At 32.3% G+C, this 20,131-nt stretch overlaps 1 protein-coding gene across 2 annotated transcripts in view; it reads right to left on the bottom strand.

Annotated features, from left to right (window-relative positions):
* The window catches only part of LOC145303478 (uncharacterized), a 96,252-nt gene that overhangs the window by 73,731 nt on the left and 2,390 nt on the right, over positions 1 to 20,131 (bottom strand). Inside the window, exons 1-2 of one of the 2 annotated variants that reach the window (XM_080144834.1) lie at positions 13,938 to 14,229; positions 4,878 to 4,926 (exon numbers count right to left, since the gene is read on the bottom strand). In XM_080144834.1, coding sequence (XP_080000960.1) covers positions 4,878 to 4,926; positions 13,938 to 13,960 — 72 coding nt within the window. In that variant the 5' untranslated portion in view covers positions 13,961 to 14,229. Of the gene's footprint in view, positions 1 to 4,877; positions 4,927 to 13,937; positions 14,230 to 20,131 lie in introns of those variants that run through there. The other variant, XM_080144833.1, reaches the window with a different exon arrangement.

Here is a 20,131-nt window from a genome sequence, read left to right as displayed (position 1 = left end):
AATGTCAAATTTGTTTTTAAATTTGATGTGCATGCTATTCTGTGTTTCTATACAAAGTAGTGATGGGACGATTACAGTTTTTTTTGTTTGTTTTTTCTTTTTACATAGGCATCACCACTTATCAAAGCCAAGAGGCCACTCGAGGATAAAGGTTAAAGAGTGTACAGTAGAAATTGGACAATATAGTAATCGTTAGTAATGGATTTTGGTAAATTTGTTAACTTATATGGAACGGCTCATCAAAAACTTGTTTACGTTAGACTTGAACACAACCATATTGTAGCCAGCTGGAAAGCAGGAAAATGGAAGACAATTCCATAGGCGTGCAGTTCTAAGAAAGAAGCTTTGTTCATGGAATCTACGTTTAGGTTTAGGCACAGATAAAGAGTGGGGAAATTAGTGATAGTGTTTTCTGCTAGACAGGTATTTCTTGTGAAAGTTTGGCGAGGGGAGACTATAGATTGGAGCTCAGCTGAGCACTTTCGATGAAAATAATGATAAAGCAGAGACAAACTCGCAACATCTCTTCTGTGAGAAAGAGGTTGCAGGGAAGAGAAAAGGACATCTCCTACAAGGCTACAAAGTCTATTTTGAACTCTATCAAGGCAGGATAAGTCCTTTCTAGCAGCTCCTGCCCAAATGTGGCAACAGTACTCCACCCTTGGACGTACCTGGCTCTTATATAGATACAGAATTGCATCAGCAGTGAGATATCTACTGGATAGATAGAAGGATCCCACCATTTTTCCAGCGGCCTTGGCAATGGATTTAATGTATGTGTTCCATTTAAGATCAGGAGTAAAGGTCAAGCCCAGGTTTCTCCTCCGAATCTGATACAATTAACGATTCTAGTTTCAATTACGGATTCCGATTCTTTATAAATCTCTAAATATTTAGTATATACATATACAAAGTTGTTATTTTTTTTCCTGTTTACCATAAAAACACATGTTAAATGTTCATATATTTTCTCAAGTGTAAAAACACACTGGTGGGGTTGATCTATAGATTTTAGTTTTACTGGTAATTTAAAATCAATAAATCTTTATCATTTTATTATTAAAATCAATAAATCTTTATCATTTTATTATTAAAATCAATAAATCTTTATTATTTTATTAAAATCAATAAATCTTTATTATTTTATTAAAATCAATAAATCTTTATTATTTTATTATTAAAATCAATAAATCTTTATTATTTTATTATTAAAATCAATAAATCTTTATTATTTTATTATTAAAATCAATAAATCTTTATTATTTTATTATTAAAATCAATAAATCTTTATTATTTTATTATTAAAATCAATAAATCTTTATTATTTTATTATTAAAATCAATAAATCTTTATTATTTTATTATTAAAATCAATAAATCTTTATTATTTTATTATTAAAATCAATAAATCTTTATTATTTTATTATTAAAATCAATAAATCTTTATTATTTTATTATTAAAATCAATAAATCTTTATTATTTTATTATTAAAATCAATAAATCTTTATTATTTTATTATTAAAATCAATAAATCTTTATTATTTTATTATTAAAATCAATACATCTTTATTATTTTATTATTAAAATCAATAAATCTTTATTATTTCATCATTATTACCAGCAGTGAAAGATTTTGTTTTAAAACAAATAAAATAAGATAAAAGGAATCATTTTTTGGCATCTGAAAATACACATTTTTTTGGATTCTGATATGGATTCCGATACCTCCAAAAGTTCCGATAGTGCTGGTTTCTGATTTCGATTAATCATCCCAACACTAATACAAAGGTAATCTCATCTTAAAGAAAAATGACAATTGCTTAATATAGGGGTTTTAGTTGTTTTTCACAAAATAAAACCAAATTGAAAACTTTAGGGAACAAAATATTAAAGAAAATTTTACCTCATTTTGAAATTGCGTTGTCATCTGTGTTTTTTTTGCAAAGGAGTCACCACTTATCAAGGACTGGAGGCCACTCGAGGATATGGGTTAATGAGTGTACATTGGTCAAGGTAAAAGTGTCCTAGTAATCGTTAGTAGTGGAAATTTGGTAAATGGGATTACTTAAGGGGATGGCTCATCAAGAATTTATTTACATTGGACTTGAAGACAACCATATCATGGAAAGTAGGAAAGTGAAACAGAGTTCCACAGGCATGCAGTTCTAAGAAAGAAGCTTTGTTCATAGAATGTACCTTTAGGTTTAGGAACAGATAAAGAGTGGGGAAAATTATTGATAGCTGTTTCAGCTAGACGATTATTTTTCGTAAAAGTCAGGACCGGGAGGGGGCATAGATTGGAGCTCAGACGAGCACTTGCCTTGGAAATAACGATAAAGCAGAGACAAGCTTGCAATGTCTCTTCTATGGGAAAGAGGTTCCAGGGAAGAGAAAAGGGTATACCCCACTAGACTACAAAGTCTATTTTGAACTATCAAGGCAGGATCAGGTGCTTCTAGTAGCTCCTTCCCAGATGTGGCAACAGTACTCCATCCTTAGACATACTTGGCTCTTATACAGGTAGAAAATTGCATCAGCAGGGAGATATCTACTGTAGTGGTAGAACGATTCTATCATTTTCCCAGCAGACCTGGCAACGGATTTGATGTACGTGTTCCATCTCGGATCAGGAGTAAAGGTCAGACCTAGAAGTTTGTCAAAACATGGAGCCTCTCCAAGGTGAGAGTCATTCATTTCGATTGATGCTAAACGGGGATCAGAGCGTGAATGATGGAAAGAAAGAAGCTTGGTCATAGATGCATCCCAATTAACCAGCCACTCCTTTCTCCATTGCATCACGTGATCAATATCAGAGAAGAGCAAATCAGAGACAACTTGCCATTGAAGTGTTGCTATAGATGGTAGTGTCGTCAGCATAAATGTCTACAAATGATCTTGGGATGTGATTTGGAAGATCATTGAGAGTTGGGCCCAGGATGGACCTCTGAAGGACACCAGCATTAATACTGTGACTTGATTTCTGCCTATTAACCAATAGTCTTATGAACCTATCAGAGAGAAATGATTTAATAATTGAAAAGACATTTCCAGTTATATGGGTGTTGGAGATTTTGTGGAGTAGACCTTTATGTCATACCTTATCAAATGCCTTTGAGATGTCAATGAAATGGAAGCCTCTGTCGAGAGATTCACTAATTCTATGAGATATAACTGTTAGCACATCTGCTGTAGATCTGGCAAAAATGGAAGCCATATTGTTGGTCACTGAGGAGGTTACTTTTGCTGAAGTTATTGACTACTTCTCTATTGAACACAGATTCCAACAGCTTACTCATGACAGACAGGAGTTTGATTAGTCTGTATTGATAGGGGAATGACCAATCACTTGAATTTTTAAACATACTGATGATGTTTTCCAGGGTGTTGAGAAGCATTTCTCCTTAAGACAACGCTTAAATAGCTTTGTAAATTCTTACATGGTTAAAATCTGAGATTTATTGCATTAAAAGAAAAACTCAGCTTGATTTCTAATGCGTTATGAATCATATTAAGAGGATTCAATGTGTTAGCTGTTGAAATGAGTCAGTGTTATTTTTGCATGTTTTTAAAGGGGCAATGGGATCTCTGCCAACATTTAGGCTGGTGTAATTTAATTATTGCTTCTATTATGATTAATTTTAATTTCCCATAAGATAACATGATACATTTCTAAGAATTTTTCATTTGATTGAAGTCTTCATTTATAGTTATTTTTAATGAACTTTGAATGGTCATAATTTGGTGGTACCAAAGTAAACTTGGTATGTTTCATTTGGAATAGGATATTGGACTTAATTCGGGTTTGGAATTCAATGACTCTTTTGGTGGTATTGGTACAGTTTTGAACCAGAAAAAAAAAAAAAAACTTTTGCCAACGCAGAATGACAAAACAGCGAGAAAAATTTCCATGAAAATGAGCCGGCATAAAATCAAAACGAGGTGACGTTTCAACAAAACAAAAAAGTATGAAACAACATTTAAAACAAGAAAAATACTCACCATGTTTGTTTTCATAAAAAAATTAATGAAACAACTTTCATATTTTCTCACAAAAAAGTTAAATTCTATTTTTTTTTTTTTTTCAGTACAAATCCATTTTGAAACAAACAAAAAGTGAACTGCCCTCAACCTTATCTACCTTTATTGCCTTTGGTAACAGTTATTTGTTGATCATTTGTTTTGTTTTTCATCCATTTTTGAAAAATCTGTTGGAAACTGTTGAAAATTACCAATTTATAATTCAATCAATTGAACTTGTTTGTTTTTCTCATCTTCTGATCAGACAAACTTTTTGGCATTTTCAAACAGTTTCTTAAACAGTTAGAAAAAGACGATCAAAAAGTCAGTTTTGTCTAGTTCAAAAACCAGATAAGTTACCTTTTTGGTATTTATCTCAGACTATTTTCTTTTTATAAAAATCACTTCAGAAAAGGCATGAAGCCACTTGATGATAGGAGCTGACAAAAGGAAAAAAAATGATTTTTTGAAAGATAGGAGATGCCTTGAAAAGACCAAAGCTATGTGTAAGAAAGAAATAGCATGCAGATTTCCACAATTTTGCAGTTCTTGGAAAGAAGCTACTGGAATATGAAGGTGTATTGAGGTATCAAAACAGCAAATTGATACTTCAATTTGTTACACTGAAAACATGGCAGACATTTTTGTTGTAAATGGGAGTGTACAGATGACATTTCATATTTTTTTTTTAAGAATTTTCTTAATTGTTTCAGAATTTTTTAATAATTGAGATAATACACTTTCTTGTTTTGATCTTAAGATATATTTAATTTCTAATATATTTCATTAAATAACAATAAACAAACGAAAATAAACATAAACCAATCAATAAATAAATAAAACAAATAATTAAAACTCACTGGAGATTTGAAGCGGGTGGAATTTTTTTTTAAAGGTAAATTCTGTAACCTGAAAGAAATTGAAATAAGAAACTTTAATCAGAAGTATTTAAAAAAAAGTTAAAAACAAATTCCATTCTAGAAGAAAGAAAATTAATATCGTCTTTATAATTCATTTTCCTTTGTTTCAGATTTTGTTTGTGAACTGATAATTTTAATTTTCGTATTATTTGAATTCTTCAAACTACTGTTCTTATCATGAGTGTTATTTTCACATTTCAGTCGATGTAATTTCCAATCATCCTCAAGTGTATTTCGTTAAACTCTAGAATATTTCAGTTGAACTTAAGAATCTGAACGAAATTTAGAATGGAACCGTTTATTTAATCAGCAAGCGTAGCATGCTGTTGTTCCATCAGTCATGACTGGGTAGAAGTCCTAAGTAATTTGGAATTGTATTTTGAGTGTCGTCCGCACTGAGGATTGAACCTTCAACCTCCAAAAGAGTGTAACTTTGCAATTGAATTTTACCAAGTATTTAATCCTCTATGGCACAGATCTTTGCAGAACCCAAATAATATAAATGATCAATCCTCATCTCAAAAATTCAGAAATGTGATTTTAACATTGTCCGAAATCACAAATAATTTATACCCTTTATTAACCAGCATACTTATTCTCATGGAATTAACACTAAACAGCACTGGATTTTCTTTAATTATATCGTGTATGAATGTTGGTATATTTGTGTTCTATTCAAGCATTTGAAGCTTTCTTGTTCATTTGTTTTTAAAAAGTTCTTAAATTTTCAGTTATTCTAAAGTTTACAAATATCAATCCTTTTTTTTCTGAGAAAAGCATACCTGAAAAGCGTCAACATTAGGTGATAGAAGCTGAAGCAAAAGAAAATGGCCACCAAATTTGACCTGATGTTGTGTTTATTCAACAACAAAAACTCGAATTTTAATCTAGAAATGATTCCTTATTTAATAATAATACAAATTAACAACATTAAACAAAAACAACATAAAACTACCTAATGACTAAGATTTTTTTTTTACATTCTTCCATGGTCATGATTTTTATAAATTACCAGATGGTTCTAGAAAAACAAATGAAGAATGCATGGTCCCCGGTGAGTGCACAGTGAACAAGGCATAAAAAAAAAAAATGACTAAGTTTAGCATTTGCTCCTCCCCATTTAGTCCCAAAAGTCCCCAGTGGACGTCAAATCCTGGTGAAAATGAACAAACGGTGCAGTTTTAGGTCTTAACATATGTAAATTTGAGTTTTGCACCATGCAAAAAAAGAAATGACTAGGTCCATCATTTGCCTCGCTCCATTTAGCCCCAAAAGTCCTCAAGGCCTTAACATATTTAAATTTGAGTTCAGCATCATGCAAAACTGCTAAATAGACATACACAGAAAATTTTTATTAGCCCTAAAAGAACCCTTGGGGAACACCCAAGAGTTATCGAAAAGTATAGACAAACAAAAATTATATAGAAATCAGTTAGAACTTTTCAGAAAGTTTTATAAAAAATCAAGGTATCATTTTTTTTTTTATTAAGCACAAAAGTGTCAATTTTAGCCATTTTAACCTGAAAGGCACCCCTAGGAGGAGCACCCGGAGTTTTCCCAGAAAATCTGTTCTGTTACTTTTTTACTCATATCATGTTTAATGCTTATGCAAAATTTCAAGAAATTCCAAGGTGTAGTAATTGAGAAAAGTATGGATGGACAATCGGACAAGTGTCCACCCTCCTTTTGTCAGGGGGACCAAAAAAAGAATTCTATAAATGAAGTAATATCAGGAATAGGACAGATCAATGGTAAAAAAAATCTGAAATTTCTCAACCTGAAGTCCACGCCTCCCCCTCCCAACCACTTCCCAGTTTTAATCCCCATCCTAAATTTCCCAATCTGAAGACCACGGACCTTCATCACCACCACCAGTTCCCCAGCTTGAAACCCTTGACTCAATTTTCCCAATTTTGTATGGAAAATTTAAAATAGTCATCCACTTCCAGTTCATCATAGACTGTTTTAGGGCAATTAACCAAAAATTTATTTTTTTATTATTATAAAAGATAAATTTTGTGCAAATGTAAAAATCCCACTTTTTCTGAATTTAAAATAAAAGTGAACAAATATCTAGGTCATAGGTCTCCAAAGTTTCCTTCCTGGCCTTTTCCAATTTTAAACAAGTTACATTCCATTTCTAGATTGTAAGTTAACCACTTCCCTGAGGCGCATGTACCACTGTCCAAGCAAATTGATTTCTTCTTTCTTTTATTTTCTTTACGGTCATAATTAAAAGATTTGTGTATTGGAATTGTCAAAAAGTTAATGTCTATTTTTGCAAAAGGTTTTGTTTCATGTTTAAAACATATTTACAAATGAAATGTTTATTATTAAAAAAAAAAATAATGTTTAAAACAAATTTATGACTGAAATGTTTATTATTTAAAAAAATTTTTTTTAAATTGTTTGAAGTAGCAAACTTTGCAAATGGTAAGTTGGTGAAGCCAACTAGTATGCTAGTCACATGAATATAATATAAATCTGTAGCAAAATACTAGATCTGATAAACGGAATGTTTTTGTTCAAATTTTTTAAGCAAAGTGGTACTTGATCAACACTGTTGTATGGTGCCAGGATATAAAATATTGTTCTGCTTTTAAAATCCGGAAACAGTTTTTCATCACAAACAACTTATAATCCTTATAATGATAGAGGGTAAATTATTGGGGTTAGGTAATACAAAAAATGATTTGGAAAAAAAAAAAAAAAAAAAAAAAAAAAACTAGTGATGAAACGATTCCGGTATCCCCCCCCCCAATTTCGATACAATTACCGATTTTGTACTAAATTCCCGATTCCGATTCATTATAAATCTTTAAATATTTAACTATAAAAGTGTTATTTCGTACAGATGAGCATAAAAACACATCTTAAATATGCCTATATTTTCTCAAACGTAAAAACACACTTGTGAGAGGATGATCTAGAGATTTTAGTCTTACTGGAAGTTTAAATCAATAAATATTTATTATTACTACAAGCAGTGGAAGATGTTTCTTAAACCGAAATCAAATAAAAAAGATAATTTAAGGAATCAGTTTTGGTATCGGAAAGTAGGCTCAAATTTTTCCGATTCTCAATTCCGATTCCGATTAATCATTCCAACACTATTATTAATTTTAATTTATTTACCTTGTGTGTTTAATTGTTAGCCATTGTCTGTGGGTAGACTTTTACTAATTGTAGTTAATTCCTATTTCAGTCACCTAAATTATTCAGAGTGAAATGGGTTTTGGCATTTACACCCAAACAACTTATTTTTACTTAAAAAATAACACTAAGCTATAGCAAGTTTAAATATATAGTCAGCATTTTCATAAACAAGTCTAGAAAATGGCTTGCTAACAAAGAACGATAACTCAAGTTCATTATCTTTCCAGTTCTCATGGACCTTTTGTCTCCGTATTTCTAGTGTCGGTTTTGTCTTGGAAAATTTTGATCACATGATTACAGTGTAAGACAAGAAAAATTAACGCATCATGCAAGCAACACTTGTTATGGAGTTTCAAATTTAAATATGAATATTTCTTACTGCTTCAATTTTGAATAAATTAACAATCCCTCTGCCTGTTCTACAAGTACTTTAATGGTGAATGCTCTGACATATTATAAGCACTTGTACGCCCTCAGGCTAAATCCCACCCCTTCGCTGTAGAGATCCCTAGGTGTAAGAAAGCCTTTTACTCCAATAGTTTCTTCCCCAGAACTGCTAGACTTTGGAACTCTCTTCCGGGTTCTGCTTTCTGAACTGTACTGACATGCAGAAGTTCAAGTGTAATGTGAACAGACATCTTGCTACTCATCTCCCTTCATAATGCCCCTGCAACTTATGTCCCCGATAGTAGCCCCCTACTTCAAAGTGACACTGTGCCATGTTTGGGGTGAAAATTGAATTAAAAAAAAAAAAAAATCATTTAAATTCAAAGAAGTCTATTTGCAGTTTATTTCCAACTCAGCACTTGCCTTAAATATGACGAGTTTTCTAGGTTTTCGAGTCTATTGAAAACAAACTTAAACAAATTTAAAACTGAGATAGAAAAATAATTTTCCTGATATTAAGACCTTTATTATCCAATGTAATCCCTACTGTTTTCACTAGTCACCATGTTAGTTTATGCAAGCGCACATTCAATTTTTGTGCACACGCAAAAACTGAATGCACACTTTTAAAGTGTCGTGTGATTATTACAAAAACTTTTGTTTTATTTTTAGTTGCACTTTTCAGTTTTTGATGATTCCTCATGTAATTATTAAAAAACAAAAAAACTATGAATTCATGTAATTATTAAAAAACAAAAAAACTATGAATTCATGTAATTATTAAAAAACAAAAAAACTATGAATTCATGTAATTATTAAAAAACAAAAAAACTATGAATTCATGTAATTATTAAAAAACAAAAAAACTATGAATTCATGTAATTATTAAAAAACAGAAAAACTATGAATTCATGTAATTATTAAAAAACAAAAAAACTATGAATTCATGTAATTATTAAAAAACAAAAAAACTATGAATTCATGTAATTATTAAAAAACAAAAAAACAACTATGAATTCATGTAATTATTAAAAAACAAAAAAACTATGAATTCATGTAATTATTAAAAAACAAAAAAACAACTATGAATTCATGTACTGTAAACAGTGCTATTTTGTTTTATGTCCATTTTGCTTTCTTCCTTCAATTTTGACTAATTTCACAATTTTGAATGAATTCACATCCACTTACTTAAAAAAAATGTACAATTTCATTTTCAGTTGTGTTTTATCTCATTTTATTTTATTTACTATTTTATTTGCATTAATTTTTCTCGTGTTACACAATAAATTTTCCAAAATAAAACCGAGGTTAGAAACACGGAGATCCATGAGAACCGACTTTCTTTTAAAACATTAAAACATTTGTTATGGGAAATAAAGTTGGTAAAATTTTACTTTAAGGCCCGTCTCACGTTCGTATAGAAGAAAATGTTTTTTTTTGTAGATTCCAGTGTGCTGAAAAAGAATATGAAAACCCAACATCACATCCGCCCCCCCCCCGCCCGCTCGCGCCCCCAATGTACACAGTAAAATCTTCGGAAAATGTTAAATGGTGTTCTAATTGGTAAATGTCGGTGCGTTACTTTTTGAAAATTTTATGTTCCAGGTAAAAAAAAAAAAAAAAAAAAAGATAAATTACCCCCCTCCCTACTCCAACTTCGAGTGCTTTCCTTTTCTTGTTTTATTTCTTTTTCAGCTAATTTTAAATTTTCCACCCAAAAAGTGCTATAGTATATTTTAGAATATAATAATTTCAAAAATTTCGAAAAATTCTTTCATTGATATTCTTCCGCGTATATATTGGGGTGGGTGGGGGTGTGGGGTTTAATTTGCGCCGGAAGTTATATTTGTTTATAGCACCCACCCAGCAGCCACCGGTTACACGCGCCAAGGAACATTTGCCAACAACGGAGATAATGTAAGTTGTCAGCGACCTCAATTACCTGTAAAACAAACAAATTAGAGTGGTCGGTGTTCTGTAGTAGCGTATCTGGATATTTACCAAGAACTGTTTTGAAAAAAAAATGTCTTTCCGAGATTATTAATGATATTCCAACTTGACCCCCCCCCTCAAAAAAAAAAAAAAAAAACTGATTTGTCCGCCACAAAAAAGGGTCTTTCCGACATCCCCCTCCCCCGCAAAGTTGTTTTATTTTTCTTGTTTTTCATCTACTTTGAAATTTTCCGCCAAACATTACATTGCTCTATGAAAAGGCCGTCAGGTACGCAAGTGCGCGCGCGATTCCGCCATTGAAAAAGCTCGCTTATGTTTCCGCGCGCTCGCGCGTACTTCCAACATTCCGAGGTTCATACCATGCAAACGGTAAATTTCCGACGGAAACGGTTTTCATATTCTTTTTCAGCACACTGGAATCTACAAAAAAAACATTTTCTTCTATACGAACGTGAGACGGGCCTTAAAGTAAAATAATACCATAAAGTTTGTACTTTTTTGGGAGGTGGAGTCCAAAAAGATTCTTAAATTTTGGAAGTTGCATAACAAGACATAAAACATTGACAGAATTAATTATGATTTCATAGCAATTTTAGGCAATCGTGACAATCGTAGGCTTAATAGATAACATGGCTGCCTGAAACTAACATCACTTGGGAAATGAAAAATGCAAAATCCAGATATATTGAAGTGAAATACATTTTAATAGTTTTTAAGGCAAAAAAAAAAACAAAATTTTACACCTTTTCTTTTTATTCAAGACATTTTTACCGAAATATTTGGAAATTTGATTGACAGCAAACACATTAATTCAACGAGAATTTGAATAAAATAATGGAAATATATTTAAAAAATAAAAAAAATTCATTAAAAAAAAACAAAAAAAAAGTACTCGTAACATTTTTATAAAGTTGCAACTAATTGTGAAATACTAAAACGATCACATACGTAGCAAATCGTTATTGCACAAACAGTTCGCTTTACATGTTCAAAGGGAAATAACTAAACTAAAATCATTTCAAGTTTTAAAATAGATTCTAGACCTAAAGGAGTACCGTTCCACTAGGTGTGTCAGAATTTTTAGGGAATTTTTGACACCCTTAACACAAACCTCCGAATAAAATATACAAAACTCGTAATTTCTTCTATTTATTTTTTAAATGGTTGTTTAATTTCTTTATGGATTATACTTCCAAAATAAACTATTAAAGTTGTATAAAAAGTAATAGAAAAACTTCTTATTTTTAAAAAAACAGTAATGAAATTCATTGAATTATTTTTCAATTTTTAAACTTTAAAAATCTATCAATTTGTCTATTGATTCTATTTTTACGATATTTTCAGGTTTAATGTGAAATTTTATGCTCTTTCCAATAAACCGAATATAATATTTTAGACAAACTTTTTTTTTTAATTCGACCCCCCCCCAATTTTGAAATGTCTATTAAAAATAAATAATTAATTTACTCAAAGTTTTATATATCACAAATTGAAGATAAATAAATAATATATTCAAATTTAAAACAAAAAAAGTAGTGTTTTTTTTTTTAGAAATTTACCTGTAAAGTCCGAAGTATAAAACCTTTTTATTTTTAAACTACGTTGTTTGTTGTTTTTTTTAATGAAACCTTGGTCTTTGCTCCTTTAATTGAAAAAAAACATTAGGGTTGAATTACATTTTTCGAGTAGTTATAAGCTTGGAAAGACAGGGGGTCGAATTAATTCACGCTGCCCCAATTTTGAAATGTCTATTAAAAAGTAAATAATTAATTTACTCACCAAAGTTTTATATATCACAAGTTGAAGATAAAAGATCAATAAATAATATATTCAAATTTAAAACAAAAAAAGTAGTGTTTTTTAAAAATTTACATGTAAAGTCCGAAGTTTAAAATCTTTTTTTTTTCTTTTTTTTAAATCACATTTTTTTTTTTTAATTAAACCTTGGTCCTTTCTCCTTTAATTGAAAAAAATTAGGGTTTGAATTACATTTTTCGAGTAGTTATAAGCTTGGAAAGACAGGGTGTCGAATTATTCAATATTTTTCACAAAGTTTCTGACACACCTCTGGCCAGTACCAGTACTCGAGAAGGCTAGGCACTGTATGTACCTTCTGGGAAGGTTAGACGTGGGGCCAGCAGTCCAGCACTTTCACCCCGAAAAAAAAAAAAAAAAACTCCTCGCTACAAAAAGCATCTGTGGACTGGATGGCCTATGTTCCTCCAGAGGTTCAAGGCTATGGACGATTAAATGTGATTATCTCCCTTTTGTGCATGGCGCCATTTTTAAATGTACAAACCTCAACAAAAAACGGCAAAATTAAAACAACTTTATTTGGTTTTATCGAGAAAACATCGCGATTAATGTTTGTTTTAATCGATAAAAAAAAGTTTCGAAATAAGTAACGATTTATTGATTTCAAAAATTAACACGTTCAGAGCGACATTACCGAATATATAAATAAATGTAAGAAAATGGTGTTTATTTGCATTCGGCTAAAAAACAGGGATTATTCAGAATTTTAACTTATTTTTCTAAGGGATGTAATTCTATTACAATATCGTCGCATTTTACTTTTTTATTATTATTAATGTTATAAAACTTTGAAGTAGTTGAAAAAAATTGGTAAATTTTTACGACGTGCCCTAGCGTATTATAAACACCCCAACCTCCCCATGTTAAGAACGGTTTTCGGAATAAACACTCCCCAACCTTGAAAGCCGTTCTTAACATGGGGAGGTTGGGTGTGTTCATTCCGAAAGCCGTTCTTGACATGGGGTGGTTGGGAGTGTTTACAACGCTCGGACAAGTAAAAAAAAAAAAATACCAAAAGTCATTTTTCTTACAATTCTTAGTAAAATAGAGAACACGGAGTTAAGACTCCGAATAACCAAACAGAGAGAGGTATGGTTCTCTTCGGTATCAAGATGCCATTTTCCGCTGCATTACCCCCTCCTTCTTCAATAGATAAAAGGAACACCATCGAAATGGTCCAGTTCCTGTAGAATTGATGTCGCGGTCGCTGAACCTCCACTGCCCAGTGCCCCTCGCCTAAATTGGACACTGACTTTATAGCCAGTATATAACTAAGCTAAAATGCCTCTGAAAATATCGAAACATTGATTCCGTTAACGAAAATAATTAGAAACTAAAAGAAATTAAAGATTTCAGTCACATCGGCTACATTGTTTTTCTCACGAGTGAATGTTTTTCTTTTTATTTTAAAATTTTATTTTATGTTTTTGTCTGTTTATTTAGTTTTTATGCTCTAAACGTAATATTTGACAATAATTCAGTGTTTGATGCTTCTACAGAATTTGAACCCAATTAAAACGGAAACTTAGTTTAAAAAGAAAAAAAGTTCGATTGAAATTCTGAAGAAGTACCCAGTTTTGTTTTGTTTTCTATTTTTTTTTTTTCTTTCTTAGTGTTTAAAGTAATAAATATATAAATATTGACTATTATTATTGTGTTTTGAAATCATTGAAAAAATTGTCTCACCTCGGAATGGGAGATTGTTCCATGTTTTTCTTTTCCTTACAAATACAAACCAAAAATGACGAATAAATAAATAAATAAAACTTTTGTAGGTATGCAGAGTTATGTCCCCTTTTTCTAAAAATTTCATGAAGTTAAAAAAAAATTCTTTTGGTGACAATAAAAAATCGGGCGCTTCTACACTATTAGGACGAAATTTCAGAAATCGCAATACTGGGTTTCACATAAAAACCTTGGTATCTACATATTCCTTGCATTTTTAAGATGATTATATTCAAAAGTTACGAAAATCGAGAAGGTAGGAAATTATTTATTAAAGAAAATAAAAAATAGAATTTGATGAAAACGATAGTAAGACACAGGAGAGTTCAAAAGGGAGGTAATTTTCCGTTCCGATTTAAACAAGATGGCCACAATTATTTACTTGCTAATACGATTAAAGTTGGGGGGGGGGGTAATAATTCAGTAATATTCAGGTAATTTCCACTGCATAAGAAGCTAATTTCAGTAGAAACCATTGTTTTTTTTATCTGAAAATTTCATTTATCGACTATAAAATTGCGTCCTAATAGTGTAGAAGCGCCAAAATTCGAGAGCATTTTGCATTATAGACAACAAAAGTAAAAAAATAAATAAAAATATAACTTAGGCGGACATCAACGAGATTGCCCCACCTTTAAATTCCACAATTTTTACTTTTTGAAAATTTTTGGGAGTTAATCTCATCGATTACACCCTTAACTGTCAGATTTTTTTTTAAATTGTAAAAAAAAAAAAAAAAAAAAATTATGACTTTTATAATCAGGGATCAGTTTTCAATTATAACGTTCTACTAAATTGAGCACACACTTTGTGACCATCATCGAGAAAAAAATAATGACTCTCTCACGTGACCGGTCTAAAAAAGGGATTACGAAGATAACTTTCTTAACCACCATCCCTCCTCTCACTATATTTTTTTCTTTAATAAATTATTTCTTGCCTTTGGTAACAATTATTGAAAAACTACTTGTTTGCCCCAGATATAAATGCTGTATTGGTAATGTCCTATTTTAGCGTCGAAAATAATGTGACTATAATCATTTAAAATAGCGTTATACTTAAACCAATTTAATTTTAACTAAACAGAAATGTTATTTACATTATAGGTTATGGGGTTGTGAGTCAGTATTCACTGATTCATAATTAGGATCCATCAATTTTTAATACCAGGTTGGAGGTGCCAGAATTTGTAGAATGTAAGAAATTCTGCAGAAATAAGCAAGCTTTTTATTGGACAGTTTCTCCGCCCACGGAATTATTTTAACCAATCAAATTGCATGTTATAATTAACTGCCGAGAATGTTCTTTTTCAGACCAGAATCCAAAAAGACGCAGAGTTGGACAGACGTGGATTTCTCACTCGAATCGAGGCAGCAAAAAATACTTTGTTGCTTTGAGACATTTTAATGCCTAAACATGGAGCGGAACATTATTATTGCAATTACCAATGCCCTTAAATAGGGCAAATTATATTTGCACGCTTGTGCTACAATTCGATGTCTGTCAAGACAAAATTAAGGTCTACGGTTTGACCTGCTTGTCCGCCTTTGGACTGACTCAAAGGACACCTCGTGGATGCCCAGCTAGCAGTATCCATCTTAGAAGTCACCTCAACACTCCAACCTGCGCATTCTTTTATACAAATAAACTTTGTGTTCAATTTTTTGTTTGAATGTAATATTTTTGGAAATTTTTTCCGACGCTAAAATGGGACATTACCATGATATTCGTTTTCAGCATATCCGAATCCCCAATGATAAAAGTCAAAAAAAATTTTTTCAATTTTTTTTTTAATCTGAAATTTAAGTCTGTAATCGATAAGATTAACAAGAGAAAAGTTTAAAAAAGTTAAAATTGTGGAATTTAAAGGGGGCGGGGTGCAATCTCATAGACGTCTGTCAATAAATGTTATAAAATGCAAGATACGTTACTCTTCTACCTATGGAGAGATAAAAAAAAAAAAAAGGAACAAACCAAGTTATATGTTCATCAACATGTTATATTGCATATCCCTGCATATCTCCATGAATAAACCGGAAACCAGCAATAGCGACGCTAGGACAAATCTGTTCGTCGGTACAACACAAATAAACGCAATAAATACACATGACAACTTCAAATCCCATTTCTTTAGATACACACATCATTAGAATAACTAGCACCTTACTTAAACAAAGAAAACCGCCAGAGAAAGCCGCACAGCAAAAGAAAAAAAAAACAAAATACAAAACACAAACATCACAGTAAACGCAACTCCTAAGCATATAAACACCAATATATAATTCACAAAAAATTGCAACCTTACAACACAGACTAGATTATATTCACAATTTTATTAGCTTCAAATTGATATAATACATGCATGCATACACTAAACAGACAGTTCACTACAACACATTATAGTATGAAAAACAAACACAATCAAAAAGCAAACTCAAGTCAGCGATTAAAAAAACTTTCTTTGCTCCTTACTACGTCCGCTTCATGACTATAAAAATACTAGCCTTTTCGACAACCAACAGATCGGCCCTAACGTGGCATGCTATGAACTCGCTCCGTCTTTAACCAGTATCCAACCCCTCGCCAACGACATCAAACGTGGAGCTTACTACGCACAGCCAGCATCGCCCACCGCTACCATCTCACCAGCGATCCTGATACAAGCCCCTGTCCTTCTTCGGCTGATACCAAAGCATCACTTCTCACCAACCCCACACTAAGTGACATCAGGTAACAAGGATCGTCGCACACGCTAAGCCACATTTCTGCTATAACCACCCCACACCCAACCAAACTCAAAGAAACTTTGATTGTTGACGAGTTTATCTCAACGCTTGGCCAGCCATCCTAATGATGACGCCTTTAATCTCTGATTTGGTGAGAAATAAAATAAATATATATTTAACCTTACTCGGTCATCTGTATTTTTCTTGCAACCATACGCATGTTTATTTCAATCATTTCATCTTTATTTCAAGATTTCCTCTGGATGAATGAAATTAATAAAACAAGACACCAGTACAAATATTTCTGTCTATCTAGCTAATTTTTTTTTAGTGTTTATTTACTTTGAAACACAAGTAATGCTAAATCTTAAGTTAGGACAAGAAAAATAAAATAACTGACATTAGACGGCCATCTGGGATGCCTCGATAATCGCTCCAAAATCAAAAATTAAACAAGCTATTGGTAGAAACTCACCCAATAAATGTCACTGTTATGGAAATTATTTAGAGTGACGTGGGTTTCTGCAAAATTTCAGCATTATCTCCCAATAACTTATTTTTACTTAAATCATGTTTTAACTTTTAAAATAACATGAAAAATAGGGACCTCCAATTTTCTGCGTAAAATCAGATACATCACCATTTTGTGCATACATTAAATATTGACGGATGGTCAAAAGTGTTGAATATGAATAATGCAATGTAGTTTGTATTATTCCGTCGGTTATTGACACAGCTGAGCTGGAGCTCCACTGCACCCAGGCTGTCCACTTCTTACAAAGGTTCAGTCCACTAGACTATTGAGGTTGGGACTAGGGTAGCCTGGTGTTGGTGGCTGGTTGGGTATCTTTTTCAGCCAGATGTTCAGTTGTTTTTTTTAAAATGTCGGGGGACACTCTCCTTATATTTCTTATTGTGGCTGAAATACAGTTGAATGTTCTTGTACCACTGTAGGTGAAGCTGTGGTAGATGAGGGAATTCATCCTGTTGTAATAGAGAGAGGAGAGGTGCGAATGTACTGGAAATCCGGGCCATCAAAAATGGAACCTGGAATTGGATGACCTGGTCCTATGACGCAAGTCGGTTTATTGGTCAGACCGTTGAATGGAGCAAAGTTTGGTTGAACTTAAACCCTGACCAACAAAAATGAAACCCGGGAATAAGATGACGTAATTCGGCCGCAAGTAAGACCAAAAGCAAACATCGACAGAGTCAGAATGTGGGTTGATGACGTAAATCGGTTAACGGATTAGGAGGTCGAAAATTCATAAAAAGAAATGATAAAGTCAGTCAGAGTGTGACAGCAGAAAGGGGAGGACAGACAACGCTTAACTGTCTGTCACGGTCGCAACCACACCCTCTCCACCTACACAATCTCCACCACCACCTCCACCGCCGTATTATGTGTATATGAATGTTTATTAAATAAACCGGGTTGTTTTATAACAACGTGTCTCGTTATTCATTGATAAATGAACAGCGATCATTCCATTCACTAGATGACTTACAACAAACATATATGCATAAATGTCAAACGAACTATCTCTATATCTATTGAGATATTCAAAAATCTCGGATAGTTAAAATACAGGCTTTGTGCTAATAAAATAGACGTCACCGCCATACCACCAGTATATAACACTGTGTGTAGTCCAAGGTGTGGTCTTTATATAGCAGAGCATTCCTCGTCGCTGGTGGGTTCTTTCTACTATTGTTGTATTTGGGACCCTTTCTTCCAAGAGTTAGATGATAAAATATTGTTCTCTTCAGCATTGTAGTGAATACAGTTGCAGCTCCTTCAGCCTCTCCATTTGGTCTACTCCACATATTTTGCTGGTAAATGTTATATGGGCTGCTTCTATTTGGCAGATTTCTTTTACTTTTTGTGGCGACCACAGCTGACAGCAGTATTCCAGCCTTGGAAGAACAAGGGATTTCCATAGTGTGAGCATGCACTTTCTGTTCCTACTCCTGAAGGAAGTAAATGTCTTTTTACTCTTGTTTTGTTATTTTTTATATTTACACAAATATTATATTTATTAAAAACTTGTAGTTGCTCGAGCCCTATGTACTGCTCATAACTTGCTCTACGTGTGAATACACTTTATGTAAGATTTCAAATGTTCAGACCAAAATTTGTCTGAGTAATTTTGTAGAGACTGCAGAGATCAATTCATTTTAACTTTGACCCCAGTTTTGACCCTTAACATTTATTATTTAGGTCTCAAATCAAAATACAAAGTTTTACCCATGTCCAAGTTACCTACATCTAAAATTTAAAATCTTTAGACCGAAAATTGGCGGAGGAATTTGGTAGAATCTGCAAAGGTCAATTCTTTCAACTTTGACCTTTCGACAGCCAAATTTTCTCCCTAAAACTGATTAAATGCTTGCCACATGTCTGAATACCTGTTATGCATAAATTTCAAATGCTTAGCCTCAAAATTGGCTGAGCAGTTGTCTAGATACTGCAAAGGTCAAATCTTTTGAACGTTGACCTCTTGCCAGCTCAAATTTTTGATCCAAATCGAATAAAAGGCTTGCCCTATTTCTGAATACCCTTTATGTAAAATTTCAAATGTTTAAACCAGAAATTAGCTGAGTAATTTGGTAGAGATCGCAGAGGTCAATTTTTTTAAAACTTTGACGCCAATTTTGACACTATAACATTTATATTTTGGGGCTCAAATCAAATTATAAAGTTTGATCCATGTCCAAGTAATCTACATTTAAAATTTCAAGTGTTTAGACCCCAAATTGGTGGAGAAGTTTGGTAGAGTTTTCAAAGGTCAAATCGTTGAACTTTGACCTCTTGACAGCCAAATTTCTGGCTGAAAACCGATTAAAAAGATTTTCCCACATCACAATACTCCTTATGTCAAATCTTGAGTTTCTAGAATAAAAATTGAGTTATTTGGTAGGGAAATGCACACACACACACACACACACACACACACACACACACACACATTTTCACTTTTATGAATATATAGATTATGAATATATTATTTTAAAATATTTATGTATTTATTTGTCTAACGAACTAATATTTGTCCATTACAATAAATATATGAATTTAAACAGGTAATGTATTAATAAGTTATACGTTTGTAACAAAGCGGTATGCTTGTATGGTAATATAGTGCATATGGGTGCCTTTGAGAAAATCAGTAGCAGGTTTAGAATAGCTAATTAGCGAAAATATTAGCAGCAGCCGTCTTAGCACATATGCAAATTAAGCAAGTGTGCGTGCGTTGATGTCATGGGAAGAAGAAGGAGAGAAAAAGAAAAAGAAAAACGGACAGCAAGTGATCGAAAAAGAGAAGCAAATTGCATACCAGGGAAGATGGCTAAGGCCAGCATCAGGTGGCGAGGAGAGAGACTTTTAAAAAGCACATGGTATATGGCAGAGCATTGTGAAACGTGTGT

This window comes from Euprymna scolopes, chromosome 19 (assembly GCF_053919585.1).
Source record: "Euprymna scolopes isolate OS-2025 chromosome 19, ASM5391958v1, whole genome shotgun sequence".
In the NCBI taxonomy this organism is placed as follows: Eukaryota; Metazoa; Mollusca; class Cephalopoda; order Sepiida; family Sepiolidae; genus Euprymna; species Euprymna scolopes.
Note: the sequence above shows the minus strand (reverse complement) of the source record. Positions and strands in the feature narration are given on the sequence as shown.